General features: G+C 53.4%; 1 protein-coding gene across 1 annotated transcript; it reads left to right on the top strand.

Moving 5' to 3' along the window:
• The first annotated feature begins 4,537 nt into the window (after positions 1-4,537).
• On the top strand, positions 4,538-9,661 carry DUOXA2 (dual oxidase maturation factor 2). Its single transcript, XM_066328046.1, has 6 exons — positions 4,538-4,684; positions 4,818-4,875; positions 7,047-7,181; positions 7,362-7,575; positions 8,605-8,819; positions 9,198-9,661. Exons 1-6 carry the CDS (start codon positions 4,538-4,540, stop codon positions 9,389-9,391), a joined length of 963 nt encoding a protein of 320 aa, XP_066184143.1. The 3' UTR covers positions 9,392-9,661.
• Positions 9,662-11,328: the final 1,667 nt, after the last annotated feature.

The following is an 11,328-nucleotide window of genomic DNA, read 5'->3' as shown; positions in this document are numbered from 1 at the left end:
CAGCTGGATTTCTCTCCTCCTGACTCAAGATGTACAGTTGCAATCTCCATCCAGAGTGAGGTCTGAAGGTGCCACAGAAGCAGCTCAGGAGACATGGAGCAAAACCAAGGCTGAAAGCACATCACCACAGCCACAGCACAGATTGTCTCCCCCTTCCCCCTGGGTCTTCTCATAGAGTTCCAGCAGAACAAGTGCTTCAGAATTCCTTCTGCCACTGAGCACACCTCCCTTCTCCTCAGGTATGGGAATTACTCATATCCCAAGTCGTGAGATAAGGTGCCAGTTTGCATGAACCCTTTATCTCCTTATGCCTCAGAAATTAAAATCTACTTATTGCCTTATAAATCCAAGACTCTGGAGGTTTTCCTGTCTGGATCATGGCCAGTGTGGTTGACAGTAACAGTGGTAATCTTGCAGACTGACCTTGGAAGGCCATGGTGCAGCTTGCTGAGGGAAAGCTTGGCAAGGGGATTATTTCCATAGCCTTGTCAGGCTTTCCAGGAATATTGTAATGATGAGTCCTCCAGACTCTGCTTTTCCACAGGTTCCCTGTGCCACCTTTGGAAACTCATTCCCTTCCTCTGAATTTAGGCTTGTCAACCTTGTCTTCTCCCATCAGAGCGCATCCCTGTGCCCTGTCAAAGCCTGGAGTTTCACACCCCTCCAAAAATTATATATCAGATAGTGCACACACAGCTTCCCACAAAGCAAGGATCTCCTGTGCCACCTTATCCCAGCAGGTTTGGCTCCCCTAAAGTTAGGACTTCAGCTTCCAAGAGTCTCCTGGGCTCCTCCTGAAGCCACAGGTCGCCTGAGACTGTGGGACACACCAGTGTCCTGAGAGAGCATCAGCCCCATGGCAGAACCTAAGTGTGGTCACCCGGAGGACAGCAGATCCAAGGCATTCCAGAAGCCTGGAGCCTGATCCCTATGGTCCTTGGGAGTCACAGCTAATTTCTATCTCTTGCCAGCGCTGGTGGGACACACCTGGGGGCTGTCACCTTCCCTCACACACCAGTCACTCCTGAGATTTCAGAACGTGTCCCCAGCCTCGGATCCCAGAGTATCCTAGACCCGTGCACACTCCATGGACAATCTGCACACAGGGATGAGTGATGTCTCCAGCTTCCCCCTGGGGCTGGATAGCCCAATGTCCCAGAGCACAGCAGGGATTCTGTCCCCTGCAGAAACGCGAGGGGTCCTGCCCGTGCCTGCGGTGTCCTGTCCCCACGCAGGGACACGCTCTGTCCCTTCCCCGTCCCCGGCAGCGATGTGCGTGGCTCCACCGCACCCTGCAGGTGAGGACACGCACGGCCCAGCTCAGCACCCTCAGGTGAGCCCTCAGGACGTGCAGGGAGTGACACGGGGACACGGCCCGACCCCTTCCATCCCCGGGGCACGGCCCCATCCCACCGCACCCCCAGAGCAGGGACAGGAGGAGTGGCAGCAGCCCCTGTCCCCTCCACCAGTGACAACAGAAGCCCCCGCAGGTGGCGGCGTGCACGGCCCCGGTGGCCGCGTTCCCGCGCGGGGCCACGGCCGCCAAGCGCGCTCCCGCCGGGTGGGAACACGCGCGCTCCCGATCCCGCGGGCCCACCCCACCCACGCAGGCAGGAACACGCGTGGCCTCGCTCCCTCGGACATCCTTCCACGTGGCCCTCAGAGACACCCGCAACGGGGACTGTGAGCGTGAGAAAGATCAGGGGGATCCTTCTTGTCGCCGCCCGGCCCCTCACAAGCACGGACACGCGTGTCCCCATCGCTCTATCTCCCTTTCCTCCGCGCAATCCCGGACACGAGCGCCCTCGATCCCTTCGAGCCCCCGCGCAGACGGCTACCCGCGTGTCCCCATCGCCCTGTCAGGCAGCGCCACGCGTGTCCCCGGCGCCCCGCGGCCGCTGTCCCCGCAGGAGTGACCCGCGGGTGGCCTCACCTGCGCTCGGCGCGGCGGAGTGCGGCGGGGCGGGCGCGCCGTGGGTTACATAGGGCCCGCGCCCGCCGCCGCCTATAAGAGCCGCCCGAGCCGCCGCCTGCAGCCGCGGCCGCAGGAGGAAGAGGAGGAGGAGGAGGAAGAGGAGGTAGGTGGTGGGAGGGGGCGTCCCCCGGCCCACCCCGGCCCCTCTGTGCCGGCGGGTCCCGGCTCGCAGGGTCTGCGAGGGGAGGATGCTTCCCGTCTGCGCTTATCCCTCGCTTTCGGCTGTTCCAGGTCAGGGAAGTGCAGCGAAGTTGCCCCCTCGCCCCTCTTTCTGCGAATTGCAGTTCTGAGGATTCAGTTTCTAGGGGAAAGGAATTTTTGGGGTTTTTTTTTCCCCCACCCTGTGGAAAATACCGACCTGCAGCTCTGAGCAACCCAGCTAGGATTGCTGCTGGCTCTGCCACCGGGAGGTTTTGGCTGAGCACTTCCAAAAAGTCCTTTTATCTCGATTCGTTCTGGAGCAGGAAAACGGAGATTCTGTAATGAGAAACTTCAGGGGTTTGGGCGAACTTTCTGCCTCCTTTGTTTTTCTCTCCTCCCAAGTCCAGCATATTTTAAAATATAAGATTAAATTGTCTGTTTCTGCTGAATTGCTGATCCTCCCTTGAAGATGTTTCCAGTTTTTACCCCCTCCATGCACTGTGACAGAGGGAACTACAGGGGCTCTAAGGTCACAGCAATGCTTCAGTGTGGAGGATGCTTTCCAAGGAGCAACAAGTCCTGTTTCTCCTGCCATGAGCTGTAGGCATCACTTTTCCACTTGAAAGCTGCAAGAAATGCCTGAAGAACAATCAAGGGAAAAAGATGGAGCAAAAGAGTTGTTTCCCTGGAAATTCTCTATAAAACAAGCCCCAGCGTATGGAAATGCAAACATCCATTGATGTTGGTTGAAAGATAAATTTAGATTTAACAAGACAGCATTCTCCATGTTATGTTCTGGTTTTTAATTTTTTAAACTCTGAAGAGCTGGGTTTTGGTGAATTCAGACATGGAAATCTTTCCTGCTTCATTATATTTCATGGGAAATTTGGGCAAAGATACCAGGAAAGAAGTGGAATTTGAGCCATTATGATTTAATCTATTCTAGGTTAAACTATTAATTTATTTCTTTTCTTGCAGCAGCTCTGACTGTTTTGTTGGCACTTTTGCTGGACTTCAGTGGCATCAGGAATCAGCTACAGCTCCTTCTTGCCAGGTAATCATAGCCCTGGAAGGCTGCCTTTCTCTGGGTTTGGCTTTCCAAGGAAACAACCCAGAGCTGTTACAGCAGAATAACCCCCAAGAAGATTTGTAAGAGCTGTCGCTCTGTTATTCTGTCAAGCTAAATTCAGGTGCAGAGTCACTGTAAAATCCCAGTCTCCATTCCACTCTTTGCTGTTGTTATCTGGGTAACTAGATAGAAAGTTATTCTCAAATCAAATATTGCTTTATGTATTGAAAAGAAATTCAGCTGTCCAAGCAAACTGTTTTATGATAGTATTGTGATCCCTACTGACCTCTAGGGATTTGGGACCAAATTTTTGTGACTGAATTGCTCTGGGTTGGATCTTATCTAAAGATATGATTAAAATAGGTTTTGGAAAATGAGAATAAAATCACCTCTTCCTTATTGGAAGAGAATAAAATGCTGTTTGGACATGAGTCAGATCAGCTCTGACAGTCCCTGACTTTAGCAAACTTCCTGGGGCAGTTACATGCAGAGAGGCTATTAAATAAGCAAAACAAGAGGACTCAGCATATTATCTGTTTTGGTAAAAAGGGTCTAACCCGGGCACAGGCAGAAGGTGTGTAATTTCTGGAACTGGAGTGCCAGAGAAAGTTCAAAGTCATCTGGAGGAATGACACACCTTTTAATTTTATGTAATTTAGCTTCCTTTAGCCTTGAGATGTGCTCAGAGTTTTGAGTGTCCTTTGGACCCTCATCCTGCTTCTGGCCCCTCCAAACCAAGTGTAGGACCAACCCTTCCTCTTCCTCCTCTACAAGACCAGCAGCTCCTGGGGGAAATCTTCTTGGAGGAAACGGAGCAGTGGGCTTTGTTCCACTTGGCACTGCTGGCCCTTGGCTGGGGATAATTTTGCTATTGTGAAATCCATGTTTTCAGTGGTTCCTTGTCATTTTGGAGGAAAATGCCTCTGCAGAGTTCACTGGCCTGGGGACTTCCCCTAAGAGTTGATCCCCAAGAGGAAAGCCCTGGCTGCACCTGCTGGAGTGAAAGACCCGGCCCTGTCCGAGCAAGAGCTGCTCAACAGGTTCCTGCTCTGGGGCTGCTCCTCACACTGCAGCAGGACAGGGGCTTGTGGTTCCTTGGCTGCCCCTGTCCCTCAGGCTGCTGGAGCCCTGCCCCAGGCACCTCCTCTCCTCCACTCAGGCCTTTTGAGTGGCGTGTTCTCTGCTGGGGTGTGTTCTTGCTTGCAGCGTCACATTTCCTTGTCCCTCTGGGGACCCTTCAGATGAACCTCCCTCAGCTGGTTATTCCAGAACTGAGCCACCACAGGCTGGAGTCATCCAGGCAGGGTCCTCACTGTGACCACCTCTCTCCCACAGGCTCCTGGAGGTGCAGGATGACTCTTTTTGATGGCGTCTACCCCTTCTACCCGCAGCAGAGGAAGGCTGCTGTGTTTGACATCAGCACCATCATCGTCATCGTGGTCTTCCTGACGCTGGCTTGCAGCTTCCTGCTCATCATCCCGGGCATCCGTGGACGGGCGGTGTGTGACCCTGGGGATGGGCAACTGCTCCCCATGCTCTGGGTGCTGGCACCCTCCTGGGTGCTTTAGGGTGAGGCAGGAGGGGAGCCAGGGCTGTTCCTCCCTGCCTGACGTCCCCCCTGTCTCCCTGCAGAGGTGGTACTGGACTCTCCGTGTTCTCCTCAGCCTCTTCGTGGGAGTGGTGATTGTGGGTAAGTGCTGTGCAGCCCTTGGGGATGGGTCTGGGGGCAGGACTAAACCCTGGGGCAGGGTCTGTGTCTGGGAAATGTGAGCTGGGGGTCACAACCACTGAGCTGTGGAGCTTCCCAAAATGGCTTTTGCTTCCCTGGTATTCCAAGTTCCCACTTGGAGGTGCCTGTGGTTACTTCTGGGAGTTTTGCTGGCTGTAACTCAGACAGCCCCAGCTCCATCAGGCTGCACAGCCCTGAGTTCCTCTGACTGTGTTTATGACCTGACACAGGCAGGGTGCAGGAACAACCACAAAAGCATGGATGAAATCTGCAAAGAGCAGATTTATTTTCGTTACCTCGCCCTCCAGGGAGTCCCCAAAGCAGCACTGGATAGAGACAAGGAGGGGACCGGCACCATGGAGCTCGATCCTTGCCAAAGGATCGCCAAACCTGCTATTTTCATCTGTGTTTCAGGGATTTGTGCAGGTGCAGCTCTCTGATGTTCTTTGATCTTTCCTGTAATGGGGCTGGATCTCGAGTTTGTTCAATAGGTGCTCCTGAGCTGTCTAAACACAGATGTTTCACCTCTCCAACATACAAGGCTAGACAGGGGTTACTGTGATCTGTGGGGTTTTCTACACCCCAGCTATGCATTGGCTGACTGCTTACAGTCCTCCTCACCAATTTTCCTTTATTTCCCCCCGCTGTGTGAGCCCTCTTGTGCTGCCTGGGGCTGCAGCCAGGCATATTTGGCGATTGTGAGGAGCCTTGCAGTGATGTGGAGGGAGCAGGTTGGAATAAAACACAGGCAGGGCAGAGATTGCAGTCGTGGGGTAGAGACCTCCCAAGGAGCAAGGTCAGGGGAGATGAAGGAGAAGATTTAATTTAGTAAAAACCAGGAAATCTGCTGTGATAACTGATGGTGGAAACCAGGCAGTGGGATTTCCAACTCAGACAGGGCAACAGGATGGGTAAGAAAAGATGCACTGAGGAGATAGAAGATGCCTGGTGGCAAGAGAAAGCAGCCCTGACCCTAAATCAAAGCATTCCTCCTGCTGTAAAGGACACAATGGATTACAGGACTGCTCGGAGAGGGATGATGAAGGGGAGGGATAATGATAACCTAAAAGCTTCAGCTCTGATTTGACCAGGCACTAGAAGTAGGCAGCTGCAGGACACATGGAGCATGCCATTGCCACCCTGGGGATGCCCAGGTTCTGGGAGATGGCACCAGAGCCACCTGAGAACCTGGGGCTGGCTGGAGGTGGCAGAGGGGTAGGGGCCAGAGCTGATTCCACAGCCATATCCAGTTTAGGCCTGCAGAGCCATGCAGCTCCACGCTGTGACAAGGCTGCAGTCGGGCTCTGCTTGGGCACACGGGAAGAACAAAGTGTTCTGAAGCCAGCGTCAGAGTTTCTGTCTGGCACCAGCAGGGCACACTCACCCCTGCAGCCAGAAAACATTCCTGTGGAGCTCCCACTGCATCAGTGCCCTCACAAGTTGACTCAGCAACTGAACATTTTCTCAGGAGGGTTTTGTTCAGCCTGACATCAAATCATCGGCTTTACTTTCCGTGTTGGAAAATGAAGCCCAGTGCGAAGTGGAAGTACTTCAGAAAAGGATACCTTGTTCCAAAAAATCACACATCAGAAAAGCTTCAATTTTTTCCTTTTTTTCCCAGCTGGAATGACTGTCCGAGCTGTGGTGACACTTCCCACCCCTCCCTGCCACCTCCTTTTGACAATGACTTTTACCATTCACTGACGGTGCAATTTAGGGAGCTGGATGTGTGAAATGAGACTCACCCCTGTTCCTGTGGCTGACAAACAGGCTCATCTCTGAACCCTGTCCCTGGGTGGTGTGGTGCTTGCCATGGTCAGGAGCTTGCAGGGAAGTTCTGGAGAGGATGTCCAAGGAGAAATCAGATGATGATGATGTTAATCCCTGGGGATCTGAGCTCTGCTGCTCCCGGATCCAGGGAGTAGATGCTTAGCAAGGGGAGGACCTGAGTTCTACAGGGTGTGGGAGCTGGTTAGGGCACGTCCTGGTGGCTGAGTCAGCATTCCTGCCCTCCTAACACTCCCTTGCAGTGCCATGGTGGGAATACTGCCACTCTCCTGTGATTCTCCCCTTGAGCACAGCAAAGCCTGAAACTAGACCTGCTTTAACCCCAGTTTTATTTTTCCTGGCAGTTGTGCAGTTCACAGGGGACTGGGAGACTGGCTGGGTGCAGGCAAACACCTCCTACAAGTCCTTCAGCCCTGCCCAGGTGAACGCAGACATCGGGCTGCACATCGGCCTGGCAGGGGTGAACGTCACGCTCAGGGGTGAGTCTGATGTCCCCAGCTGGAGCTCTGGAGTGGCCATGGCCCCAGGAGGGATACAGCTGCCCTTGCTCCAGGGGCCCTTGCTCAGTCTGGAGGCTCCTGGGACCTGCAGTGCCCGTGCTGCTGGCTGGCAGTGCCCAGGTGCTGGCACAGCAGGGCCTCAGCTTGTCCCTCCCGCAGGAAACCCAGTGCAGCAGATCAACGAGACCATCAACTACAACGAGCACTTCCCCTGGAACTTTGGGGCGGATTATGACCGCAGCTACAGCCAGGGGCTGGAGAAGGGGCTGCCCAGCCCCATCCTCTACGTGGCAGAGAAGTTCACCACGCAGAGCCCCTGTGCTGTGCACAGGCAGTACCGCATCGCCGGCCACTACGCCTCAGCCATGCTCTGGTGAGCCCTCCTGTCCTGCTGCAGGCACAAGAGGTGCAGGGGTGTGAAGAGCTTGGCTGCCTTTCCACATGGCCTTTGGGATGGGTGGGATTGCGTCCTGCCAGGAGGGAAGCTGTGTGCAGGAGAGGTCCCTGCCAGGCTCTGTAGGCACTTTAAGATAAGCAGAGAGGAAATCCTGGTTCTCCCTGCTGGACAAATCCACAGGGCTGGGCACAGGGAGAGAGGAATGTGGTGCAGGTCTTTGCTGTGATGTGGTGATGATGGCAGAAGTCCATCCCCATGGATGGAGTTGAAGCTGCTGTCCTTGGTGGCTCAGTGAGGTCCATGGACACATGGAGAACTCTCCCATCCCTACCTGTTGAGTATATTTTGTGTCTGTATTTTGGAACTAGGATTGGGATCAGGTGAGGAAAAGATGATGCTGCTGTTGTGGAGTTGATGTTGACTCTTTGGCAAGGTCGGAGAGCCCACTTGGGCTGGAGGAGAGCTGGTCCCCAGCTGACAGGACATGTCCCTTCCACCACATGTTGGCAATCAAGAACCAATGCAGTGCTGTTCTCCCTGCTTCGTGTTTGACAGCAGGGACACAGAAACTAGGGAAGAAGCCTGGTGGTGCCATGGAACAAGAGCTCCTGGGCTGTAGCTGAGGCCTTCCTCTGTAGCCCAGCTCCTTGGTCCTGGGTGCAGCTCTCAGGGTCTGTGGTACCCCAGGTGTGGAAGGGCAGGTAACTGGGATGGTCCAGATGCACTGAGTGGGCTGCCACAACCTTCTTGAGGCTGGTGCTGTCTGTGGGCTGAGCAACAGGAGGAGGAAATCTGTCTTTCTGCCTTCTGGAGGTAGCAGTGAGAGCCTTGCACGTGTCCTTGCTCAGAGTGGGGATTGGGGATCATTCCTGCCTGCCCACACAGCTTCTCCACCTCCTACAGTGCACTTGGAGCCCAAATTCCTCCATCCACATGGAAATCCTCACCCAGGGCATCCAAATCCATGGCATTCACACCACTCATCTGTTGGTCTTTTGTCTCCAGGGTAGCCTTTTGCACATGGATCATCTCCAACATTCTCTTCTCCATGCCTGTCCTCATTTATGGAGGATACATGCTCCTGGTCACAGCGGCCTTCATGATCTTCTCCCTGCTCTCATTTTCCACTGTGAGGAACTCCCCAATGTGCGTGATCCAGATTGGGACCAGGACCCTGCAGGTGGCCTACGGGGGATCTTTCTGGCTCATGGTAGCAATTGGTAAGAACATCAGGGTGCCCCAGGTCACATCACTGTGTCCCTCTGGAAGTGCAGCTCCCCAGAGCCCCAGCCTGTGACTGGCAAAGCAGATACTGGCACAGATGAGGGGAGGGATAGGAAAAGAGGAAACACCATCCTCACCCCAAGGGCAACAGAGGCATTTCTAGTTCCTGAGATCCAAAGACACTGAGATTATTTGCCTGGGTTTTCAGACCTGTGCCTGGGTTTTAAGGATGCTTAGAACAGCTCATACAACAGAAGGCCACCTCCCATAAGCAAAGGCATTGTCCTCTGGCAGGGGACAACCCAAGGAGAGCTGTGGGGTGGGGACACTGCTGAAGTGACAGGAACCCAATCCCAGAGCATGTTTGTCTCTAGGCCTGCTCTGTTTCGTGGCTGGGATCACCATTGTGGCAATGCACTACCTCAATCTGGACCTGCTGAAGACTTTCTTTGATCTCCGTGAGGACAAAGCAGAGGAGCACCAGGAAATGCCTGAGGTGCTGATCAACCCTCATTTCATGAACAAGGGCTTGTCTTCTTCTCAGCCCTCTGAAATCAACAGTGTCTAGAAGAAAGTCCTCACTCTTTCCCTGAAGATGGACCCAAAAGGGCAGAACAAATTCTTCTTGATGGCCCCAGAGATGCATTTCCCCATCCAACTGCCTTTGAAGCCCACATTGGGATAGTCCTTGCTGCAAGTCCCTTCACAGACTGCGTCTCCCTGACAGTCCCTCTGGAAGGGGCAGGCTGTGCTGCCATCAGAGCAGCTCACAGCTCCAGAGACTTGAGCTGCACACTCACCTGGGCATCCCTGTCCCAGGAGGAATGCCCTTCCTGCTCCACTGCCACAGTGCAGTACAGGGATTCTCCAATGGTCTGTCCCCGCTGAAACTGAGAAACAGCTCATGGGTGACATTTCTCCCTGGGAGCACTCCAAAAGCCTGGCTCTAAACCTGCTCATTTCTTTCCCAAACATGACATTTTTTTGTAGTTTAGGTGTACCCAGGAAAGCCAGGCATGGATCCAGCTTCTGCAGGCTGGATGCTGCAGGAGCTGGAATTAAAAACAACTGCTCCAGAAACAAAGACTGAGTAAATTTACCATGGAGTTTGCTGCGGGGGTTGTGGTGATGTGATACTGTTCACCTTCGAATTTGAACTTTATTAGACAGAAATTGTGGCCTAGTGTGGGGCAAAAAGATGCCATAGGGAAGTAAGGAGAGTGAAGAATGAAGTTATCCCTGTCCAGCTGAAGCACACTTGGACTGGCTGGGCAGCAGGGAAGGGAGGGTATTCTGTCCCTCTGCCTCACTCAGATGAGACCGCACCTGCAGAGCTGCCTCCAGAGAAGGACGTGGAGCTGCTGGAGAGAGCCCAGAGGAGGCCACAAAGGTGCTCTGAGGGCTGGAGCCCCTCTGCTCTGGAGCCAGGCTGAGAGCTGGGGGTGCTCACCTGGAGAGGAGAAGGCTCTGGGGAGAGCTCAGAGCCCCTTCCAGGGCCTAAAGGGGCTCCAGGAGAGCTGGAGAGGGGCTGGGGACAAGGGATGGAGGGCCAGACAAATAATTTCCCACTGCTAGAGGGCAGGGTTAGATGGAACATTGGGAAGGAATTAATCTCTGTGAGAGTAGTGAGACCCTGACACAGGTTTCCCACAGCAGCTGTGGCTGTTCCATCCCTGGGAATATTCCAGGTTAAGTTGGATGAGGCTTGGAGTAACCTGGAATAGTGGAAGATGTCCCTGCCCATGGTGGGGGGTGGAAAGATGAGCCTTAAGGTCCCTTCCAATCCAAACTATTCTGGGATTCTATATCTGAATGCTGGAAACCTGGTCACCTTCATTCCAATTAATTGTGAAGTACATAATTTCAATCTTTTGACTTTTCTTTTTGAGGTCCTTTCTGACAAGTTATTTACTTCTGTCAGATTATACTTGCATGTTGCTAATGTGGTTTGTTCTGCACAGGAATTATTTTCAATAAAACTTTACTAAAACCCCTTTCCTTTGAAACACTGTGGACATTTGGGGGGTGGTTTCTTAAGAAGGGGCTGTGGGGGCCATCTGAAGGTCACTTCTGGAAAGCCCCAGCAACAGCATCCTTCCCACGGGGACAAACATCTTGTTGGCATAATTCAACATCATCCACTAAGAAACCTTTCCCATGGGGAGCCTCAAAAGGATTTTAACTAGCTGAGTGCTGGGGCTAAAGCTGTAAGATTAAACCAGCAAAACTCCCTTAGGAAAAGGAGGATCCTTCCTTGAGGATTTCTTGCATGCCAACACACAAGGTTTGAAGATGAGAAGATGGTACAGGAAAACACAAGTTACTCGGGCTGGTATGGGACAGCTCCCATGACCTGAAGACACAGGCTGGGGAGTTTCCCAGCCTTTTGGTCATCACATCTGGCTCTCTCCAGCCTCATCTCCTGCTTTAGGGCATGATTCCTGCCCCAGAGCATCCTCCCATGTCACAACAACAGCCCTCAGAGGGACACTTCTATCAACAAGG

Source organism: Sylvia atricapilla, chromosome 13, assembly GCF_009819655.1.
Source record: "Sylvia atricapilla isolate bSylAtr1 chromosome 13, bSylAtr1.pri, whole genome shotgun sequence".
Lineage (NCBI taxonomy): Eukaryota > Metazoa > Chordata > Aves > Passeriformes > Sylviidae > Sylvia > Sylvia atricapilla.
The sequence above is the reverse complement of the archived record's forward strand: the minus strand, read 5'-3'. Positions and strand labels throughout refer to the sequence as shown.